Source organism: Lytechinus pictus, chromosome 5 (genome assembly GCF_037042905.1).
Source record: "Lytechinus pictus isolate F3 Inbred chromosome 5, Lp3.0, whole genome shotgun sequence".
Classification (NCBI taxonomy): domain Eukaryota; kingdom Metazoa; phylum Echinodermata; class Echinoidea; order Temnopleuroida; family Toxopneustidae; genus Lytechinus; species Lytechinus pictus.
This window is the reverse complement of record NC_087249.1, coordinates 10301576-10326819: the sequence shown is the minus strand read 5'-3', so window position 1 is coordinate 10326819 and position 25244 is coordinate 10301576. Positions and strand designations below refer to the sequence as shown.

At 35.4% G+C, this 25244-nt stretch overlaps 1 protein-coding gene across 1 annotated transcript; it reads left to right on the top strand.

Annotated features, from left to right (window-relative positions):
• Positions 1-9572: 9572 nt before the first annotated feature.
• On the top strand, positions 9573-24629 carry LOC129262444 (uncharacterized). The gene is made up of 8 exons (XM_054900566.2): positions 9573-9617; positions 10668-10812; positions 13534-13649; positions 15398-15554; positions 17762-17944; positions 18717-18983; positions 19284-19390; positions 20599-24629. Exons 1-8 carry the CDS (start codon positions 9573-9575, stop codon positions 20623-20625), a joined length of 1047 nt encoding a protein of 348 aa, XP_054756541.2. The 3' UTR covers positions 20626-24629.
• Positions 24630-25244: the final 615 nt, after the last annotated feature.

Sequence of the window (25244 nt, the reverse complement as noted above, 5' to 3'; positions counted from 1 at the left end):
TATCCAATGTTGCAGATTAAGGCAGTAATTTGTGAAAAGGAGCCCCTGATAATGAAAAATTATTTTTTTGCCTGATGCAAACACAAACTTTGCTTTAATAGATATAAAGCGCATACATTCGTAATTCCGAAGCTTCATTATTCCGAAGGTTCGTTGTTCCGAAGGTTCGTAATTCCGAAGGTTCGTTAGTCCGAAAACGAAATGAGGTTCGTAATTCCGATGGTTCGTTAGTCCGAAAACGAAGTGAGGTTCGTAATTCCGAAGGTTCGTTAATCCGAAAAAGAAATGAGGTTCGTTAGTCCGAAAACTAAATGATTAACTAACCTTATTTCGTTTTCGGACTAACGAACCTTCGGAACAACGAACCTTATTTCGTTTTCGGATTAACGAACCTTCGGAACAACGAACCGTATTTCGTTTTCGGATTAACGAACCTTCGGAACATCGAACCTTATGTCGTTTTCAGATTATCGAACCTTCGGAATAACGCCACAAATGTTCGGATTAACGAACCCTTTTACGTTTTCGGATTAACGAACATCGAGGTATAGGCAATTTACGTGTTTCGGAATTACGAACCTTCGGAATAAAGAACCTTCGGAATTACGAACTTTCGGAATTAAGAAGTGTAACCGATATAAAGTACTGTATTACAGTCGACATGATACATGTACATCATACTGTGTGAACAATATTCCTGGAACTGGGTCTTTATATTTTATGTATGAGAATTCCATTTCCATGGTCCGAACATGGATCCTACTAGTTTTAGTAGGATCCATGGACCCACGCAGAGAAAATACAGTAATTACAGGGGGGCTCTGGGGCAATTTTGCCCCCCCCCCCCAAAAAAAAAAAAAAAAATTCTCAGAAGAGCCTTGGAAAACCCCCGGGGGGGGGGGGGGGGGGGCACTCGACCAAAAAAGTGGTAGGGGTGTGCCGCGGGCGAGGCAAAAAAACGGGGGCCTTGGAGCGGGCTTATTGTAAAAATGAGGGTCCTCGGAACGGGCTTCGGAACTACAAATGTTTGTGAAAACGGGGGTCCTCGGAACGGATCTCCGTATCTCTGTGAGTTCGTATGCATCCCTATGGAACGGGCAATCGTGCATGACGCAGCTAGCGCGGCCTCCGCCGGGTGCGCTCTCGCTTAGGCGATGGTCGAAAAGCGCTCTACGGCCGCTTTTCACCAAACTGCAGCTCCTTGTAGCAAATCAATGCGACCGGAACGGCGTAACGAAAAATATGCGAAGCTTTGGAACGGATTTCTTTCTTCTTTTTTCTCGATAAGAAGGAAATGCTATACCTTGGAGCGGCTTTCTTTGTTCTTTTTCTCAAAAAGACAAAAATGCTATGCCTTGGAACGGAAATTTGAGTGTAAAAATGGGGGTCCCCTCCGCGGCACATACCCACTATGCATTATATACTGAGTGCCCCCCCAGGGGAAAACCCCATTCACTGGAGTGTCAAAGCTTATCAAATGTTACAGATTTAGGCAGTAGGTCTCGAAATTTAGCCCCCAAAAATAAATTTAAGAAAATAAAAAATAATTGCCTGGTCACAAGGTCTCCATTATTCCATGGAAACTCTGATTTTTCTGAATTTCAACTTTATGTTATCCATCTAGCATATGATGAACATCATCAATTTTCAGATGAGCTCCAGTTTAAAAATAGAAACACCAAGCAGTATGAAATAATTCAAGATTAAAAAAACTATGGGACAGTCCTGCCGATATTTTCTCATGCATGGTTTTGAAATCCATCATCTTGTTTTAAGAAACATCTGAAATGACAGCTCGGCTCACATTGTCTGGAGGGAAAATCATCAATCTGTAGAATTTGTTTACTTCAGCACACCCCCAAGTTCAAATGGAGGTGAATTAAAATCTGTTTTTCCTTTCAAGCAAGGATATCGAAAAGTTCCTCAAAATCAAGTGTTTTTTTTTCTTCAACCGAACATGTACACTGTCACGGATGTGCGTATGTGACATTATCTGATTAGCGTTAACGGATGACTTTGTAAACTTGTTCTTTCTTCCTTCTGTAGCTAATGACAATCAATGTTTTCCTCCTGGATATTGTGTGGGATGAAATTGTTTATTCAACAGAGGGTGCGTTCAAGCTCACTAGCCGTATTCAAACCAACTCGATCATCAGGGGGAGGGGGGGGGATTTTGAATTGCATACCTTGTCCGCTGCTCGGAACCTCGGACCACATTGCTCTTGCTCAAAATGCATCTCCAAGAACTTAAACCCTTTAATGGTCTGGTGCAGCCTGGTGTGAATGCGAAAAATACTTATCTGGTATTTTGGGTCTGAATATTTTATTCTTAAAGGACAAGTCCATCCTAACAAAAAGTTGATTTTAATAAAAAGAGAAAAATCCAACAAGCATAACACATTGAAAATTTCATCTAAATCGGATGTAAAATATTAAAGAAAGTTATGACATTTTAAAGTTTTGCTTAATTTCACAAAACAGTTATATGCACATCCTGGTCGGTATGCAAATGAGGAGACTGATGATGTCATCCACTCACTATTTTTTTTGTATTTTATTATATAAAATATGAAATATTCTAATTTTCTCCTCATTGTCAAGTGAAACAACGATTAATTCCTCCCTGAACATGTGGAATTGGCATTGTTTAATACTATATGGTTCAGTCAAGTTAGTCCTTATTGTCAAATCAGTAGGGGAAGGCGGGGTAAGTTGTGACGCTTTTTGCATTTTGCATGTTAGAATTGATATGACTAATAATATTGTAGAAATAATTACCTTGCCTTTAAATTTGATTATTGGGAAATATTTTTTACCTATATATAACTCTCTACCCCCACACTGAAATTCATGGTGACCTTTGAAAAAACCGATGTCAAACGGTTCAACTTGCCCCATATGTGGGGTAAGTTGTGCCACCTTCTGGGGTAAGTTGAGCCACAAAAACTATGTACAAAATGTATGCGGGAAGAAGCAATATGTAAATTTTTTATTTCAAGTCTTTTCAATTTTTAAATCTCTTAATACTAACATCCTCTAAAAATAAAAGAAATATCATGTGAATCTGCACCTTTCTGCCTGCATATCAATGGCTTTTCAAGTTTTCTTTTATTTTTTATTATACATTACCCAGGCCTGCATTACCATAAGATTTAAGGAATGGCTCAACTTGCCCCATGTTGGCTGGCTCAAAGTACCCCAGTCCGTACTTAATGCGATATTTTCACATCCACACACTTCTTATGCATCCATCATTTAAAAGACTATGACAAGAATGAAGATCCATACCTAGACTAACAATATTGTTCCTATTTCTTTATTATATTTAAAGACCTGTGTGTGTAAAAAGCACTCATATATTTTACACCCTTTTTTACTTTTTTGACTAAAATTTGTATTTTTCCCTCTAAAAAAGTACTTTTTGTTTCAAAGTCAAAAACAATGTGGTTGGGTAAAGGGTTATATAATGGGTCATCAATACATGACACCACCACAATGTCTGACTCATTCATTATTGGCCTGGGGGTGGTGGCTCAACTTGCCCCTATGCTCAACTTACCCCGCCTTCCCCTATTATTAAAACAATAAAACACAAAAGAAATAGTGAGTGAGGGACAACATCGACTGTCTCATCTGCATGTCACTGAGTTGTGCATTTCACTGTTTTGTGAAAAATAAGCGAAACTTTAAATTGTCATAACTTTCTTATTTTACATCCGATTTAGATTGAATTTTCAGTGTTGTGCTAGTTTGATTTTTCTCCATATATTCAAATCAATTGGTGATCCAATATTAAGTCTGTATTAAATCGCCTTATGTTTTTTCTTTATCTAGATTTTTGTCATAAAATGTAACTGCATGATGGTCACATGTTTTGTAAAATGTTCCAAAGGAAATAAAATCACTGAAAAAATTGTGAGTCCTCATTTTTGTTGCCCCTGTTTTATAGATCAATTGTGTTTTATCTTTGCAGGCATGCCTTTTGTAAATGCAGATTCTGTAATTTAGAATAGGGATTTTGAAGATGCATGTACATGTACATGTTATAGGCCTATTTAATATGAAATTGTGATTCTGATATTTTTCCTTACGTTAGACCATGGATGTATGTCATAGTTATAGTTGGCTTACTTGCAAATTTCCTCGAATGCTCTCCTACAATAATCCTGTATTATGCTTGTGGATGTTTGCCCCGCACAGGATGGTGGGTAATTTGCACATTAATAACTCTTTAAAGAGTCTCTCTCGTGGGATTGTGATGAAAATGCCTCCCTGATCAAGATCTGCTGAAGATAATGAGCCGGATTTTAGTGCTCATTGCAATACTTCCTGAGAGACATTGTAAACAAATAAAGAGAGGTTTTTAGAGAAGTCTGTACTACTTATTTTCAGCAAGTGAAAGCTTTAAAGCCCCTTTTTTATCATTGCAGGGAAGGAATAGCATACATGGATAATAGGGTTTGTGGGAAAATGCGGCATTTGCTTTCTTGTTTTACCAGAAAAATATTGATTCTCTTGTATCCATTAAAAAAAAAATCTTTTTAAGTGATAGAGATGATGGAGGGAATGATGATGATAATAATGATGATTATATTGATTATGATGATGGTGTGGTAATAATGATAAGAATTGATGATGATGATGATGACAATATTGCCCATTCTAAAATAATTGCTTATTTGTTTAACCTTACTGGACAATATGCTTCCTGCATTGGGTATTAAAATACTGCCCAAAATTGGTTTGACACACAATACTCTCTTGCTGGTTAAAATTTTACTGAATATTTTTTACAGTGTAAACAGTGGTGATGGTTATTGTGATGATGAAGAAAAAAGATTTTTTTTTTCAAGAAAGGGATAACCCAGATCCCCATTGGCATTAACCACTGGCGGATCCAGGGAGGTACAGCCGGCCCGTGCCCCCCCCCCCCCCTTTGAGAAGCAAAATTAAAATTTGTAATGTAAAAATGCCATTAACAGAAGTGTGCCACCTCTTTTGAAAGTTTGAAAGTGAAGACATTTTTTTTTTGCTAGTTAATTTTTTTTTTTTTTGCTTGTCAAATTTTCCCTCCGAAAAATAGCTACCCCCCCCCCCCTTTGGAAAATCCTGGATCCGCCCCTGGCATTAAACCAATCTTTGCCAACCAAAGAAAGAATTGCAATCACTCTGAAAATCGAATGCAACTTAATTTTAACCAATCAGAAGTACATGTAAGCATATGACTTTAAGTTGATTTTTAATAACATGCAACTGCTTGTGGTACTGGCCATTATATAATGTGAAACTAGTCAAATGTATATATTCTGAAGTCAAAAATTGATCAGTCGATCAGCCGCAGTACATGTCATATAGCTTCCATTTTATACCCTTTGTACCACGGTGCTGTCTGGAAGTGTACATTAATGTGTACATAAGTTACATTTGAAATCATCCTTACACTGGCCCACCATGCACAAGCTGATATTTACCCATCAGTTTGAATAAACATCGCATGCTGATTCAAGGCAAGCAAGCATCAATCTACATATGATTGCCAATTGCAAAGAAAGCAATTAAGTAAAGCACTGAGGATTGAGCATTACATGATGTGCATATGGAGGACTGTGTCTTTAATAGTGCTTGGTCTAACAAGTGTAGTTAAATGTTCTGGAGAGACAAAACATGGGTTGCCATGTTAGATTAGGATTTTTTTTATAGATATGACATACATGTATGTCATAAAAATAATGTAGTAGGACCATTTTTGATCAGTCTAAACTTCATACCAAAACCCTTGATTATGGCAATTTTATTTTACTTTCTCTTTCAACATTATTTCCATATGGCACCACAACTTAGTTTTATTTGTAACTGGTTTTAAAAATTAGAATATTACATTTTTGTTAGTGAATTAAATGAAAAAAATGAATAAATTGTTGACTTCCCGCAAGAAGGTACATGTACTTTTGGTGATTTTTATGATATTGTGTTATTTCAGATATTGAAAGAGAAGGGTACATGTACAACGTTGGTTATCCAATGATGAAAAAACTTATTTTGAAATTAAGTGAAACTCAAATTATCAGCAAATTAAATAGGGAATGATAAAAGAATAATGAAATAAAAATGGCCTCTAAGTCCCTTCTTGCGGAAAGCCGACAAAATATCTGGAAAAGTTTTGTGATGATCATAAAAATTGCATAATTTTATTTAGGATTTGATGCATGTAGATATATGCATTCCTGCATTAGTGAGGCCAACAACTGAAATGCAAATATCTATCGTAAATCCTTTGCTAATCACTCAAACTGTCTGCCAACCAGTGCATTACCTGTCACCATGACTACATAATGGAATAACAATGATATCTCCTAATGCTAACTAGACATGAATGCTTAGGTGTATTCAAGCAGCAAATGGATAGTTTATGCTAATTACTGAACAATGAGGTGGGTGATTGTAAAGTGCATTCCTTCCAGATTTAATGGGGCCATATTGTAGCAAATTATAGAAAAATAAATTATCCTAGTCTATTTTTATTCATTTCATATTTTCCTCTTGCCAGGGTCAAAGAGATGGTTGGTTTTGAATTATTCAAACCACTTTTAGTGAATTGGTTCAGTATCAAAACTTAAATATTTATGAGATAGTCTATTAATTGATGCAGATCTATTGGGGAAAATATATATTGAATAAATGAAAAATGGCAAATAATCTACACAAAATATGCAAGTCCCACTTGGATTGTGTTTCAAACTTTTAGATTGGGGCGATTCAATACGTGTCATATGGGACATTTCGACAACAATTTCTCGTCTGTTAGCTGACTGCTTGAGCAATAAAAAAATTTTTGGTCAATAAAGCTAGTACTTCTGGGTAGTCATGTAAAAAACTGATTACCAACAAAAAATGTTTGATTATTGGTGAATTAAAGTTGAAAATGTTGTGTGTAATACAGGACTCAGAAATGTCCCGTACGACACACAACATTTTCACCTCTAATTCATCCATGGACGAAATATTTTTGTTGGTTGTCATTTCTTTTTTACCCAGTAGTATTTTATCATTACCACAAAACAAATCGAAGTTCCTCGTTTGTTTGGACAGAAGGTTGAAAAAATGTTACGAAAATGGCTGATTTTTCTAGCATGGAATCGCCCATTGGCATCTTTCAGTTGCTTTGATGTGAGCCTTTCTAGGGCGAGGGCTGCAGCTTTTGTCTTTGTCTCTACAAGTCTGATGCTATACGAAATGTCAGCAAAACATCTGATGCGGAGGACTACGCCCCGTGGCTGCAAAAAAAACCACCGCCTATAGATACACTCTGGTCTTGTATCAGTTCTTGTTGTCTCGCAGGCCGGCACAACCTTGTGAGACTATAGGTGCCGCTTTTAAGATGGCTGTGGTGGCGGCATCGTTAACATTGAAATTTTAACTTGGACGGTTAAGTTTTGATATGTAATCCTAAGCTTGTAGATCTTATTCATTAAACTTGGACATAAGAGTGAGCCTCGGAATAGTTTACTAAATAGATGGCGCATAATAAATGCTGTGTTTATTAAGTACCACTGATAGTCTTGTACAAGTTTCAGGCCTCATGACCAAGGTCAAAGGTTATTGAGATTCAATGAACTTTGACTATGTTAGTGGTATTTAAATGTCATCATCACTTTATGGATCTAGCTCATTAAACTTAGTCATAAGGGTAATCAAGTATCACTGATCGCTGTGCACAAATTTTAGGTCACATGATTTAAGTTAAGGTCATTATTAAGGGTCAATGAACTTTGAATACATATATGTATGTTGGGGGTATCAACATTGAAATCTTATTAAAAACCAAGGTTATATTTATGAAATGTCATCATAACTTTAAAAGTATATGGACTTCATATAAGGGTATTCAAGTATTACTGACCATTTTTGTTTTGTATTAACTTTGTGTTTCATCTTGCAACAATGTTCATTCTGCCTCTGAAAAAAGCTTTCAAAATAACACGTCCATGCAGTCTGCAGAAATAGATGTAAACAATCAGCCAGCCTATTGTGGTTTGAACACAGCCCTTAACCAGTTTTAAAGTCACTCATGACGTATGTAGATTTTACGCTTGTTGATAACCTTGCATATCATACAAAGGCTAAAGCGATCAAATCTTTGAAATCTGTTTACTTTGTCCTTTCTTCATTGGTTACACTTGTATTTAAATCAGACTTTCAAAATACACTGTACAGACAAGTCAGACATACATCATGTAGTCTGATATAGAGAGGTATAAAGACAGAACAAACAGACAATTGCCAATTACAAACAAAGACAAAATTTATAGCATAATGTTCGATAATTTTCCATGTTGATGGTGAATGTGAGGCCTAATGGTTCCTGTTTTATTTTATTTATTGTTGACACTTTTTATAATGTTTTCTCAGTGTATGAAAAGTTATAATACACACAATTTATGTTCTGTTTGTTTTATTGTTGAGATGCTTAGTAATGAATAAACTGCTTTACTGTGGAATTGGTCTATCGGTCTGAAATCATTATGTATTGAGAAGTTGGGAAGTATTTGTTACATTTCCTACATGTATGTAATATATCATGTATGAATATAAAATTATTTTATTAGTAGTTTTTTATTATTGACTAATGTTTGATAGCCATAGGTATAAACTTGCTTCATTTTCACTGAGTCCAAGCACATCTACATGTATTACACTAAGGCCATCTTTCCAACTAGAGTTCATGCATTTCAGAAGAGTTTTAATCCAAATTGAGCCAGAGTTAAGTTGTCTTTTTGTTCTGTTGAAAATTCTTAGAGAAGTCACAAAAAATTAGTTCTTTTTCAATGTGTGTACAGTATGTCGAGCTTCTATGTGAAATCTATCTGGAAGTCAAATATGTTTTTTTTTTGTTCTCTGAAGTCAAGAAGAGTCAATTTACTAAATTGTAACCCTCTTGTTAAACCAAATTTTTGCTATTTATTTATAAGGTAGAAAGGATGTTTTATACCTTGGTCACATTTGCTCTACGGCGGCCGTATGGCGAGTCGAAAACAGCCGTTTTATTAATTTTAATTCAAACCACCTACATGTAGTTGGTACAAAAAATGTTAAAACGGCTGTTTTTGACTCGCCGTACGGCCGCCGTAGAGCAAATGTGACCAAGGTACTAGCAGTCAATGCTCCTTAGATGTAAATCGAGCAGTTTACTTCACTTGGAGACAATATTTGTTATAGATTTTTATTAAAGCTTGGGATACCCTTCTGTTTCCTGTTTTTTCCCACATTTGTCTTCTTCTGGAAGTTCAGTATGGGTATATTGAATTTGAACCGATTGGCCGTCTGTTTTTCTTCTAACGCACTTTATTACGTTTTCCTGTGACAGTTTACTGTTTGTCCACTGGCGTGAACAAATCAAGCTGTTGCCCCTGGAAAGAAAACGGCAGAGATATAGCTGTTAATTGACTGTGGAGAGATTTGGGCGTGAAGTTAGGAAATCATCATTAATTAATGAATTATGCCTCGGTGAAAATTGCCAGCATGAATTTCATTTTTAGCACATTCACATACCGTGCATCTGATTAGCAGTCAAAATGCCATACGTAGAAACATTTGGTCCTACCATGATTATTCTCAACGTAAAGCTACTGAAAAAAAATTAAAATAAGAGTGTAGAAAAAATAGATGTAAAATAGTTGTATGATAAAGGAAACATGTACATGTACATGTCTTATCCGGATGAGTTTATACAATGTAGCATTCAGGGATAAAATTACATGGGGGCTCGGGGCAATTTTGCCCCCGAAATGCTTAAAAGAGCCCCCAAATTTCCCTATATACTGCCATGTTAAAGCTTATCCAATGTAGCAGATTTAGCCAATCGTTTGTGAAAATGAAAAGTAGCCTTCAAAATAAATATTAATCATTTGCGTGATAGAATTTGCATGTATGTGAAAATTTATGGCCTTGGTTTTCTCATTTAAAAAAGAAAGAGTTCAGACAAATAAATTCTCACCCAAAAAAAATGTGTTTTTGTACTGTAAATAACTGGTTACTAGTTCTTACTGCATTGTAAAGGTTTGCTAAATTGTTTCATCATATTTCTGAGTCAAATTAATGCAATAAATGACAAAGTCTGCCAAGTAAATAGACTTTGTCGTTATTTGCATACTTTTTTTTGCTGAATTTGTAATAGCAAAGTGAATTTTGAAATATTTGTTTTTCAAGTTTTTTTTCTTCACATGTTTGACATCTTCATAGTCACCATAACATTCAGCATAGACCTGTATCTTAAAATTCTTATAGCATATCCTGAATTTATAATTGTTTTTCATGTTTTTTTTTCTTCAGATGTTTGACATCTTCATAGTCACCATAACATTCATCTTTGATAGACATGTATATGTATCTTAAAATTCTTATAACATATCCTGAATTTGTATTTGTTTTTCATGTTTTTTTTTCTCCAGATGTTTGACATCTTCATAGTCACCATAACATTCATCTTTGATAGACATGTATCTTAAAATTCTTATAAAATATCCTGAATTTATCATTGTGTTTCATGTTTTTTTTTCTTCAGATGTTTGACATCTTCATAGTCACTATAAGAATCTTAGACCTGTATCTTAAAATTCTTATAACATTTCCTGAATTTGTATTTGTTTTTCATGTTTATTTTTCTTCAGATGTTTGACATCTTCATAGTCACCATAACATTCATCGTAGACCTAGTCTTACTGGCCAGTAACATTGAAGACGACAACCCTGGAACGAGAGCCATTACATTATTAATTTCATTCAGGTTTTGGAGACTATGTGGAATCTACCATAGTAAGTTTAATGTACTATTAATGATTCATAACAAAAAATGCTGTGGAATATTTAAACAAGAGATAAATAAAAAATATATATGTTTAAAAACCCCTTTAATGTAAGTATTCACATCCTAGCAAAAAAAATTATGAAAATATTTTGATGGATTCTACATCATCCTAGAATCTATGATAATAATTATAATACATATCATATATTTTTTACATATATACAGTATGATATATATAAATATAATATTAATAATTTTTGTAATTTGTATGTATATTAAAAGTTTTTATTGAAGAAGAATGTTAACAAGTATCAGAAGGTAAAATAGAACTATAATAATTTCAAAATGCATGCCAAAAAATATATATGTATATATATGCATGTATAAAGTAACATAAGTGAAAACCAGGTTGGATGTTTACATCTAAACTTTGGAGTTAGAATTGAACGTCCATTTATGAAAATTATTCTTGAGCATTACGTAGTAGAATACAAAATATTTTGATATTCATAGCAACTGTATCTACCGAACAGGAAGGTGTTACAGTGGTTAAACTAGGTAACTATTTCTGTGCTCTCAATCAAAGAATTCCTTCCTGGTTATTTCAGGTTTTAAAGGTTAACATATTCACTTGGGAGGGGCTTTTTTTTTTTTCATAGTTCATAATGATATAAAGTGGCTTGGGCAAATAGATTGCAAATTTAAATGAAAAAATAAATGAAAAGTTGAGAAAATTCAAGAATTTACACTGCAGATATATTGCATGTATTGTTGAACTATATTACAAAATTTTACACATTTTTGTGTGAAAAATAGACAGTATCAATACTCAATTGTGTTTTTAATCTTTTATATGATACTCATAAATTTTGGTGTATTTTTTTTCTAGAAGAATTTGATATTTGTCAACATAGGGAAAGATACACATGGCATGTACATGGACAGTGTAATAATAATAATGATAATAATAATATAGGTATATTTACCCAGGGAAGCCACTTCAGTTCTGAAAACTGTTCTCCCAGTGGGCCCTGCTATTATGATTATTACCTCGGCTTTAGCTGGGCTGCCTACTTAGGCGCTCAAGCATTCAAGGAATTTCTTCCCACCGGGTACCCAGTCACCTCACCTGGGTTGATCGAGTGCAGCACAATGTGGATAAATTTCTTGCTGAAGGACATAACGCCATGGCTTGGATTCGAACCCAAGACCCTCTGTTTCAAAGTCAAAAGACTAATCCACTGGGCCACAACGCTCCACAATGTATACTATTCCATAAAAAACTGTCCAGATTAAAAACATGCATCAACATTATAGTATCATGATTAAAGAAAAACCACAAATCATAGTTTAGATTTGCAGTGAATTGGAATGAAACCACAATGCCAACCACAAAATGATTAGAATAACATTGATAAAAACCTTGCTCTTTTCTCAATGTGCAAGAGCAAGGGGGTTCGTGGCCCATGTATACATATCGGCATAAAATTTTGTTTTAATTAAATGATGTATTTGATCTTGCCATTCCACTGTTTACTGAAAGAGCCTGTGTTTGATCAAACAATTGATTGATTAGTTCATTAGCAGGTAATTTGCATGTACATGGTAACCCTTAAAGCACTGAAGTACATTAGAAGTGGCATATTGTGTTTCTAAAACCCATTGATAAGGAGCGTTTGGTAATACCTGTATGAAACATAAGGGAATAAGGAAACTCGGTAGACAAAAAAAAATAATGATATGGAAATTAAGATATCTTGTCCATTTCAAATGTTGAGTTTGTAATGCAACATGATATACTTGAAATCAAGTATTCTACATATAAACAGTCTGATTTTTTTACATGGTTCAAACTTTTGTAATTTTTTTTTCTACAATTGAGATCTTATACTCTCTTAGGGAGAATTTTCATTTTTGCATTTATAGTGCAAAAGTTTAAACTTCATACATGAGATATGATAAGTAAAAGGACTTTGGTGTATAGTTCATCACTTGTAGAAACCAGGGGAAAGATTGCACGGGGGCTGGGGGCAATTTAGCCCCCCAAATCTTCAAATGAGCCCTGGAAACTCAAAGAGGAGCCCTGGAAATCCCCATTCATTGCAATGTTAAAGCTTATACAATGTTGCAGATTTAGGCTCCAAGTTATCAAAAGTAGCCCCCGAAAATAAAAAAATTGTATGTATTTTTCCTGGTACAAACTGTAAAGGATTTTGGAAGGGGTATTATTTAGATTTATTCTTGTGATAACAAACATATCAACTAATGCAATCAAATATAATAGCCATTTTGTAATTACAATTTGCAAATGAGCATATGATGGTCATTGGCCGTAAACTAAAATAGTGCTTTTTGGCACCAAGATGATCAAGGTTATTCATATTTTTATTTTATAATTTGTGTGTTATCTGATTGAAAGAATAAAAACAAAGAGTTTAGTCATGTTTGATATTTAGCAACAGGTCTAATGATAGCCAATTAGATTAAAGTGGACAATGTAATAGAAGCTTTCCCAATTGTAAATTAACGTAACCTACAATTTACCGGTATGTCACCTCATCTGTGCAGTAGTTACTTTATTGGAATTGACGATTGTAATTACATGTAATTTACTAATCGTGTTAGTTTGTATTGCACTTTTTATTCAAATATCTGCTAGGAAGACTTATTCTGACATACATGTATCATTTAGAGTCCGGATGCTTTATTGTGTTTTTTCTACCAAACAGCGGGGGTGTCGAAGGCGAGAGAGGAGGCATCAACTGAACTACAGATGGAGAAATATGCTAGGAATCAGGCTGAAATACAAGCTGACGCATTACAAGCACAGTGTGATCAACAATTAGTAAGTTTATTTTTTAAAAATACAGAGTATACATGTGCATATTTTACAGTATATACATGTAGGTTTACAACCTTGCCCTCCCCTTTTCTCTCTTGGCCCTCTCCCCTCCCCTTCTCTCTCCCCTCCCCTCCAGTCCTCTTCTCTCTCCCCTCCCCTCTCATCTCTCCCCTCCCCATCTCTCTCCTCTCTCCCCTCACATTTTCTCTCCCCCTCCCCCTTTTCTCTTCCCCCTTCCCTTCCATTACTCTCTCCCCTCCTCCCCTTTTCTCTCTCCCTCCCCTCTTCTCTCTCCCCTTCCCACCTCTTCTCTATCCCCTCCCCATCTCTCTCCCCTCCCCTTCTCTCTTACCTCCCCTTTTCTCTCTTGGCCCTCTCCCCTCCCCTGGTGCTTTATCCTTGAGCTAGTGTAAATCATGTATGTTGAATTGATCACTGAAATATCAAGTTTTTGATAATGTATACATACATAACAGCTGTGTCCTTATGTTAGTTCTGTGTCACTTTTTTTTTTATATTTCATCATATTTCATTACAAACCAACCCTGAAATACATACAATGTAGTTTGAGGTTAAAAAAAAAAAAACCAAACAAATAAACTATAAATTCACAGAAGAAGAGAAATAAAAGAGACAGACAGGGGGGGCTGAGAGAGCGAGATATAGATGGATATACATGTATGGGGAGAAAGATAATAAAATACATGTGGAGAGCGAGAGAAAGATGTAGGATTAGCAGAGAGAGAAGGAAAAGTGCAGGCATAACAACAATCAATCTCATCAATTGGTTTGTGGTAGAAAAATATCAAACCCACAATCAATCATGCAAATCTTGAAGTTGGCAAAGTGAACAAAATGGAAACTTGTATTGTTGATATCATCAGCTGGATGTTGGAATCATGCAATTTTAATATGTGTATGAACATTTGACAATAGGCATTCAAATATATTGTTATTTTCATTTAGAAATAGAATTGCTGAAGATAATTAGCTTTTGAGTAAAAATACAAAAAAATTGTAATAATAAACACATGATTTACTATGTGCCATCTCTCACATAAACTATACTGAGGCACAGGTGGATTAAAAAAAAAAGGAAAATGACCTGGATCATTGTATAGTAGACTGCTAAAATTGATCTTCTATAAGTAACTAAAAAAAATTGCCTCACTCGAAGCATTATTTCAGACCAAAATATGCAATCATATGTTATTTACTTTTTCTAAGTCACATTTCGCTTATTAAAAGTCCCGGGTGGGTGGGGCAGTCAAATATATTGCTGTACATATACTGCGTGACCAAAAAACGCATTTAAAGGGGTGTTTTTTTCAGTTTTGGACACAGGCCGCGCGTGCACGTTGAGGGTATCAAAACACTGATTTTTTTTTAAAAGGTGGTTTTGAAAGACTGTTCAGTGGTCAATTGCGGGGTCAAACGTATTTAGGGGGGGTTTTTTCAAAGCTTTTTTTTTAAGACTAGCCAACGTGTTTAACGTATGTTTTTTCCCCAAGCTTTTTCCCCGGGGATTTTTCCTCCTTGTTTCTGAAAAGTGTTCGGGCCCGAGACAAAACTTGTTTAGGGGTCATATTCTGGCGACTACTTGTTAAAGGGGCCAAAATGTGTAAATGAAGCCCGCAAAAAAAAATGTTTTTTGGGTTATTTTACACACAGAGAAAAACTGAGTGATTATCTCTCACATTATCTACATTACTCATCCTCATTTTTGCATTCTCCACATCCTCCCTCCACAGAAAGAGATAGCTCACCTCAGGGATTATATGAGACAACACAGTCTGGATCCTGACTCGCCCAAGTTGGGGTTTCCCCCAGACTACAGGCATCGCTACACGATAGCAGTGGACTTTGATAAGGCAGATACTATCAGGGTCAACGATAGAGTTAATTCTGGTAAGACGCATCATGTTATCTACAAGTGTCATTCCATATGGGGAGCGTTTACACCTCTGACGTGGTGTGATGGGATGCATCATGATCTACATGTATCATTTCTTGTGGGTAGTGTTCACACTCTGCTTTTTCTGACGTGGTGTTACGGGATATATCATGATCTGCATGTATCATTCCATTTGGGGAGCATTCACACTCATATTGTGGAATTCAAAAAGTGGAATTAATCTGTGCACTTTTTACAATGATGTTTATATACTGATTCATAAATGAAGCTGGGATGATAGGAATTTAATTGGAATTCTAGAAGTTGAATTAATCCATGCACTTTTTACAATGAGGATTATGTTGATTCATCAATAATACTGTAACGATTTGATTCACCATGTCTGAACACACTTCATGTATGAAATGTTGCAACTCTTTGTCAGGCCATGTATGAACAAGCCTTAAGGATAATGTTCACCGGTATCTTGGTTAACCACAATGTACGTGGGAAAAATCTGTGGTTAGCATATGAATTCTGATAATTGAATTAGACTGTTGGTGTGTGAAGAGGCTGTGTATTTTGGGGAGCAATCTGCGTTTCTTGTGCAGTCTTTTGTAAAATAGTTTATTTTATATTGAAATTCACATTAATGAGATGCAGGTTATCAGAAATAGCTTCACAGTGAAATGCATCTTCAATTTTTACTTTCCTTTATTTTGAATAAATTTTCCACTTTTGTTAAAGTATTGATGTACATGTAAGCTATTTGTAGATTTATTATTTCAGTTTATTCAGTATTGTGTCTTGCTTGAGAGCGGAAATTTTTTTTGCAGATATTTTTTTTGTATTTGTTTTTTTCAATTCAGTTCTATTTATTTCTTCAAAATTGTCTTTTCATTCATTAAGAAATAATGTTTATAGTCATCTCCTTTTCAGGCTAGAACTTTCAAGGATTCCAGAAATCCATACACCCATATCAACTTTATCAAAATCAGTATCTTTTTCAGTGAAGATAAATTGATCTTCATATTAATTTTCTTGTTTCATCAATAACTTTGATAGGAAAAAATAATAAAAATCAATTGTTTGTATTGTTGTTTTCATGTTTTTTCATAGCTTTTTAAAGAGAGATATATCTTTGTCAATTGATTGGTATTTGAATTGAATAATTATTGAAAAAAAAAGTTAAATCAAAGATTTGTTTCTTAAGACTGCAAATTATATTGTCATTTTTTTACCAGCCATACAGAGAGTCTAAGATATACAACAGTTTATTCTTGGTTTTTGGTATCTAGGCAGCATAGTATTATCACTGAAAAATCTTTGTTAATTATTAAGTCAATCTGGAAATAATTTGACCATGTTATATATTGGTCTTGCTGATTGAATTATACTTTAACCAATCAAGAGACAACAATATTAATTGGAATCATATAAAGAGTTAAAACTATTGTCATATACCCTAGAATGTAACCCAATAGAAGTAGAAAGCAAATTAGGCAATATTTAGTTGGATGGTCATATAAAGTTGATGCACCATAAATTTAATGGGAAAATGTGTGAATAATTGCAATTGTATCACCTAAAATTGATAATTTTAGGTAATAAGTGGGTTGAAATTAAATTGTTCTTTATAATCTGAATTATAGTAGAGAAGTAAGAGTTATAAAAATGCACAAATTGTTAACTGGGCTTAATCAACTTTTTAATAGGCTTTAATAGTTAATCCTCCTCCCATTCAACCCCCAGGTTGAAAATAAAGGGGGTACATCAGTTTTAAATTACCTTTTTGAGAGGGATTTAGTGTTTATACATAAAAACAAGAATTAGGTGCTGATTACAATGATAACCAGGGCCCTGTCTTTCAAAGAGTTGCGATTGATTGATTCAATCAACCACAACTATGGAAAGCCAGCAATGCCATCGTCTAAAATGCATGTTTGTTCATAATGCTTTCTAGATCATGATGTGTATTCATACTTTGTCATTTTCTTGACAATCCAGTATGCTCTTTGTTTACAAAAGGACATTGTGTAAATTTCCTGTAGGAAAAATCAGGACACTGATGGATTTCCATATACACGTAGTTGACGTTGATTGGATCAATCGCAATTCTTTGTAAGACAGGACCCAGATACTTGTAATATCTTATGAAGAATAATGGCCTTTATTAATTGTATTTTATTCTACTCCACCTCTGCCACTGTTGCATCTTCAGAATCCTCGTTAGCCAGTGCAATAGCCAATCTAGAGTCGTCAACGAAGGTAGAAACATCGGGGAGAGGAGAGGGTGGAAGAGGGGAAGGAGGAAGTGGAATAAGAAGAGGTCAGAGGTCGGATAATAATCCATCATCGTCCACATCGACGCCGACGGTCAGACCGAGCCAGCTCAATAATTTAAGTAAGTAACAAAAAGTGCTGGACTTTGTTAAAATACGATATTTAATGCCCAGGCTCGGACAAGGTTACTTAATGCACAAATATGCATATATGGGACTGTGTAATTATTTCTGTTCCTCTGGTGTGCCAAACATACAAGTTTTATAGCAAATAACGTTTAACTTGAAATCATGCAAATGGAAGTTTGTTATTTTTTTTAATTGAACAGATTTCCAAGAACGATGAAAATATACTTCCCATGTGATTACCACAAAGAGAAGCAGTCTTTTGCGTGTTTGTGTGTTTCTTTTGTCCAGTACTGCAATCATAGATACATCTCTATGGCTACTGTACATTGAATTTGAATTTGAACAATGTTGAAGATATGATAGATTGAAATCTGATTAAGAAAAAAGCAATCTTGAAATGCAATTCCACTCTGAAGTGGAAGCGCTGTGGTGTAGCGGTTCTGACTCTCGCCTTGTAATCAGAGGGTCCTGTGTTCGAATCCCACCATGGCCTAGCATCCTTTGGCAAGGCGTCAATCCACAATTTGCCACTCTCTACCCAGGGGTTAAATGGGTACCCCGTAGGATGCGAAACCCTATGTAGTATGCCTAGCAATTGAGTCTTGGAACTCTTGTTGGAATGCTCCCCAGGGAGAGGAGATGGTGCATACATTGTATGTGTGCATGCAAGGATATAATAATATATCTGTAAAGCGCTTAGAGATGTCGTTCCGATGTGTTAAGCGCTTTATAAATGCGGAATATTATTATTATTAATTCACACAGGTGCAACTCCCACCACGAGCCGGTTGTCGAGAGAAGGGCGTAGCAATCCCAGCTATGAGGTAGAGGTCGGTGAAGAAGCCAAAGAGAGGGAAGGAGAAAGAAGGGGAGATGCTGATGTTACCACGGAAACCGGAGCACTGAAAGGCATCACTAACCTTGGGTTTGAAGATGACCATTCGGCAGATGGTGACATGGTGGAAGTTGGCGAAGGAGATGGGGCGATACCGGAAGTACCACCCGAAGGACCATCGCCATCAACAAATAACAGTGAGTTCACCAGATCCAACTTTCCTGTTGATTTTTTTTTTGTAATACATAGCAACTACTTGGATTGATTCATCTAATATAATGTTGAAAGGTTAAAAAAACATTTTAGCAATGTATATCTAGTAGATGTCAGAACTTTTAAATCTTCCCTTTTTATCAGGAAGACTGAAAATTTGATGATTTTTTGTCACAGATACGGGCGTTATAGTCTTGAACCTCAAAACTTACAACACCACCGCCCTAAATCGAAAATTTCAGTGAAGTGATAAGTTGATAACATTAGGTAATGTTTGTTTACAGATGCAGATGATGAAGCCCAACTCAGATTAGAATTGGACGAGATTAGGAGACTGTCGGACGCAGCGCTCATGGAAGAATTTGGATCATCGTCAGTGACGCAAGACATTGTAAGTTACTTTCTGGGCAATTTCTATGAAATAATCAACATTTTTATACATGTACGTCCGACCTCCATGTTTCTCTACTCTTACCCCATTTCATTATTAAACTACACAAGCCATGTTTATTTGAAGCATTACGACTTCTTTTTTTTTTAAATTTGAACCAGAAAACAGAAAATAATTTCAGGAAGGCTGCACATATAGGAGGTGGATGTTCATGTTTTAGGAAATTTCCCTAAATGTGTGCTGCTCTTTACATTCTGACTACTGGGGCCCGTTTCATAAAGAGTTACAACTATTGTACTTTGCCATTATGGCAAATACCATGACAACGGGTCTCAGTAGCCAATCAAAATCAAAGTCACCACGGTAGTTGCCATAATGGCAAAGTTACAACAGTTGTAACTCTTTATGAAACAGCCACGTGGTAACACCGTGATTCAATTGTCAAGCAATGACAACAGTATTCTGTGTATATCAAACTGAATGATAACAAAGTGTCTTATTAACAAACATATGAAGTACATAATTGTACTTTTGTGTATTTATTTTAACTATTTTACCTTTTAAGTATTGTAATGCGCAGTTGAGTATATACAAATAGAAATTGCGCAATATAAATGTACAATTATTAGTATTACTATTATACAAGATCTTTCATTCCCTTCTTGATTTACCCAGTTATATTGCATCCAACAGTCACAGGATGCATGAGTTTCACTCCTTCCCGTATATACCCCATTTACAATGTTGTGCCATCGGTTACATCCGCCACAATTGGCCTTCCGTAGCTGATCACGGAAAATTTTGAACCTTCCAAAAAAAAATTTTACAATAAATTTGCTTGCTATGACTGATCTGATATCTGATACAAGCACTATGATTGCTCCAGGATTTAGACCACAGTTTCATTTGTGACAAGAATCGGGGACAGTAGGAACCAGGTATAAACTGGGTAAACCTGACATAAAGATTGTATACATGTATGTTCAATTGAAACCGAGGGACAAAGTGAATAATATGTAAGATTTTAGAATTTGCTAATCATTGATAATCTATATATTGACCCCCATGTTATGACAAATTAAATATTTTACATTCATGTACATCAAATCATCAGTTGTGATCTTCGGCTTAGAATTCTACCTTACACTTTTTCCCAAAAATACAACATCCTCTGATTAATGTTGTGTTTTTCCTGCATTTTTCCTCAGAACGGAGTCCCTACAACCTCTCTATGAGAGCCCCGGTATGTTCAGTCACTCCTTCTCGTCAAAGGTGGTGAAACAGATCAATGTACTCTCAGACCCGCAGTTGGGAGTTCCAATGCATAATCATTGAATCAGTATTGACGATCAACTGCGTAAGGGCACTCATCAAAATCAGAGGACTATGTAATGGATAAACAGCGAACTCCTGAATCGCTTATGCCTACCTTACGACCGGTTGAAGTAACAAAGTTGAATGATTACTGGGTATCATGGTGGAAGATGTATTACTTATCAAGCTAATCCATTGGAGTCGGGTTAAAGCAGTCAAAGCAGTGGATCCGCGTCATCTATTTCTCAGATCTATCTTCTGATCACCATATTGGAGTTAGGAGTGTTTGGCCATTGGATCAATTTAGGATGGTCACGAAAATCAGATGGAATCTTGGAGGACCAAAAAGGTCTACTCTGGTATACTAGTATTGATAATAAATCTGTCAGGTGTATTAGTTATACACGGCCATAGCCTGAATCGATCAACTGCCATTGACGGTCACGCTGTCAATGCCCCTTCGACGGTTTATGATGCCCTCTAAAAGAATGAGAAATTCACAGCCAAAAAGGAGAACATTTCATGAAAGTACTTAATCTGACAGAGTAATTTTCATCTAAGAGTTACTATAGGAACCAGCTGTGCTTCTTAGGCAATCAAAATCAAGGAATAGTGTCCGACCAACAACTTGATAGACAGTTAACATCGTTAAATTGCTCTCTAGATCACCATGTTGAAGGCACAGCGTTAGGTTACTGGATCAACGTAGGATGGTCACAAAAATCAGTTGGAGTCTTGGAGGTCCATAAAGGAGTACCATGGTATTTTATTAATAAATCTCTACTAGGTGACTTAGCTGGTCCCAGCTGTTATATTAATTGGTGGTTTTGGGCGATTTTGTTCGATCACTTCAATGAGTATCTGCAAAGAGTTTTGCTCAAAGCTCTTTACCAGTATCCAGTTTCTTGAGGGCTCCTCTTTTCAGTGCTTACGGCTGGAATTTACAGTGGAACTTGATTCAAGAAGACTTCTTCGAGGAGATGCAATCGATCTTATGACTGATCTCAACTGTAGGTCTGTCCTAAACCATGTATTAATGGGTTTGCAATCGATCATAATATTGGTCGTGTATCTTGGTGTGACAGGGCACCAACAGAGCATGAGTATGATCAGTGGCGTACCGTGACCCGGAGGAGACAATGATTGGAGGGGCACTGTATTGTTTGTGAATAATGTTGTGCCCCTCCAATGCTTTGTCTCCTCTGGGTCATGGTCCGCCACTGAGTATGATCCTAAAGACACTGATAGAGTAAGGATCCATTCTATTCAATGTGGTTACGTTGAATCAAAGGATAAATATTTTCCATGATCAAATGTAAGATAAATGTTGATATAGATGTGTATTGTGTGACTGCTGGTCAGGACTGATTGGATGTCAGTCAGCCAATCGCCTGATCAATTCCCACCGCAGACAATGTTTTAGGCCTATAAAGACAGTAATTGGCTAAATAGCCTTAAAACATATTCCAGATAGATGGACTTGTTTTTTTCTCTTTTCTATGGCCTGTATTCTGAAATTCAATTTAACTCAGGCCATGGTCTAACTCTGCTAAAGTTATGGGAAGCCAAAAATGTCAATTTTGTTAACATTGCATGTTTCTTAGGTTTACTGAACGCTTTCATCATGCTATAATGGCAAAGAAAACTGATTCAGTTATTATTCATAGCCAGTAGTGAATGATCTGAGTATAAGAAGAGCTGATAAATGGAACCTGTAATGTTAAAGATTTGTGTCACAATTGGCTTTCCATAGTTAAACCACAACGTAAAACCAGAGTTTGAATTTAATCTGAGTTCAGAATACAGGCCTGAAAGTCTGTTGCAATGGTAATCCAGGGTTTCATGACACAAAGCTTAGTAGTGATTGATTGTAGGCTGGTTTTTACAATTGATTTCAATGATCATTATGTGCAATCTAATCAACTCAACAATCAATCGCCTGGCATTTTGATACAAGGCCCCAGTGTGTCAATACATACATTTTGTCTTGTATTATAACAGTGAATGGTCAATTGCCACATTGTCTTCAACCATTTCATGAAATAAAAAAGTGTAATTCTTGTCTAGCTCATTTTACTATTTCTCAATCTCCAGTGAGGTCTGACCCATCTCATCTAATGCCCACTTGGTCCACTACGAGTAAGGGGGTGTTTCAAGAAAATATTTACAATCAATCGCAAATATTCTGTTGCAATTTTACAATTGATTGATCACTTTTATCTGTAGCAAATCGGATTACACTCCCTGTTTTAAGAAGCAGTTTAGCAATCAATTACAAATTGGCAATTGATTGCGGACATATGATTGATTTAGAGAAACTGATTAGACAAACTTATAATACACTAAATGGTCATTAGACATGGGGGGTAATTGGACAAAGTTACGATAAGTCAATTGTTTGTTATGACATAATTGGCTTTTAGACAGTGATGATTAAACCAAATGAGAATTAGACAAAATTGATAGGATATATTGAATTTATACATGTGAAATTAGACCGAGGAGTGGTTCTAAATGAAATGGCTGTAGACAAATGAAAGTGATCTTGGGGGTTTTCACAAAGATTTAAGTTTGACTTGAGAGTCGCATCTAAATTTCAGTTGCGCGTGGTATAGAATGCATCACCGCATTGGTCAGCTCATGCGCATGTGACATGCACTACCATATATATCGAACAGGTTACCCATTAAATAACATGCATACATTGGCTAAGTCAAACTTAACTCTTAGTGAATCTCTCCCCCCCCCCCCCAGTATTCTAACCCATGACCAGAGAGGAGTTAGCCAATCAATGGTATTCATTTTTTACTAAGAAGTATGATCAAGTATTCACAAATATTCCACTAATTTGTGTGAAATGTATTCTTATGTATGAAGTTGAGTTTTCATTTTCTTTTAATTAGTGCTGAACCTATTAAAGCAATATTTATCATTGTGTTTTTGTTTTGCTTTCAACTTTAATAATGTCATTTCTTTTGAAGGATTATGCCTGAAAAACTGTCACTCATTTCACTCGTGGTAGACTTCAGCCGCTGAAAGACAAGGCATGAAATATTTGTTAGTTTATGTTGGGGGTGGTTATTATATAAATCTTTACTCTAATCATTTTTGGAATTCATTTGGGTAATTAAAAATTATCAGAAATCCTTGTTTGAGTATTTTGTTATTTCATGAAATAAAAAGCATTTAAAAGTATTCTCAACAACTGTACTTGAAATTATCCACATTAATTGGGAGTGTTGTACTTTGAATTTGAGGGGTCTTTTATTGTATTCATTACTATAATAAATGTTTTTATATTGTTTAGGCCTATACCTTGATTATGACATTTTTGTTGATTTTTTTGTTAATCTATGCTAGAATTTAGCATTTTATGGTGTGCAGGTTTGTGAAAGCTATAAATATCTTTATCAACTAGTATCTATGTGCAATTACTATTTATGCCATATAATTGTAGTGAATATTTTCATGGAATTCTATTGCTGTTTATGAAAATATAGTTCTTTTTTTCAGTCGTGTCTGGAGGCGAGTTTTTTTAATTTTTTTTTTTACTAACAGTCCCAAATATGTGGAATACAATAAGATTTGTTGTGTGGGTGCTGTATAAACATTGCTGACACTTTTTATTTGTGGAAATGTGGCAATCATATGAGGGTTATGTATGATCGCCTTTGCTGTAGTGAAGTTGTCTTCAGAGTTTGCTTTTTTACGTTAACAACAATATCATAAGCATCACCATCTTCGAAACATCCCAATATTTATTAATGTATACTTCAAGGTCTGACAAGCAGAAATACGAAACACGCCATCTGAGAATATTTCTCAAATCTCACTTGCATAATTAGATGCTGTTCTTTTTTTATTGAAAATTACAGTACAAAACACAGACTTCATAATACACATTTTGAGTTGTGAATAGATTTAAGTAGAAAATAGTTCTGTATCTGTTTTTCAAATTTACCTTTTAGATTTGTTTTTTTTCAGTCAAGACCTTCTGCATGTCAACCTATGGGTCTTACTCTTTATTTTGCCTTTTTAGCAGTCATGTAATCTAGTCACTGAAATTATACACCATACGATATTGGCAGCTCATTATTAAAACTCTTTATTCAGACGTGATCCAATAAACTTCAGCAATTTATATCTTTGTTCAAACATTGTGAGGCTAATCAACCTACTTTCGTAATAATAATATCTCCATTTATATAGCGCACTTACTTTATCAAGTTTATGCGTACACTGTACTGCCCTTGATTACTTTGTATCATATAACATATATTACCCTGGCTGTAGATCAAATTTCATGCATCAATTTTCAAGTAAAGGAGACTTGTCCAAAGACAAATTCATAACTTGGTGCTGAGTTTGAATCCTATCTGTAGGCCTACAGTTTATTTCCTCCAGCAAGGTTTATATCCATATTGTGCCACCTTTAACCTGCCCTTAAAGGGATGGTCCGGGCTGAAAATATTTATATCTTAATACATAGAGTAGAATTCACTGAGCAAAATGCCGAAAATTTCATCAAAATCGGATAACA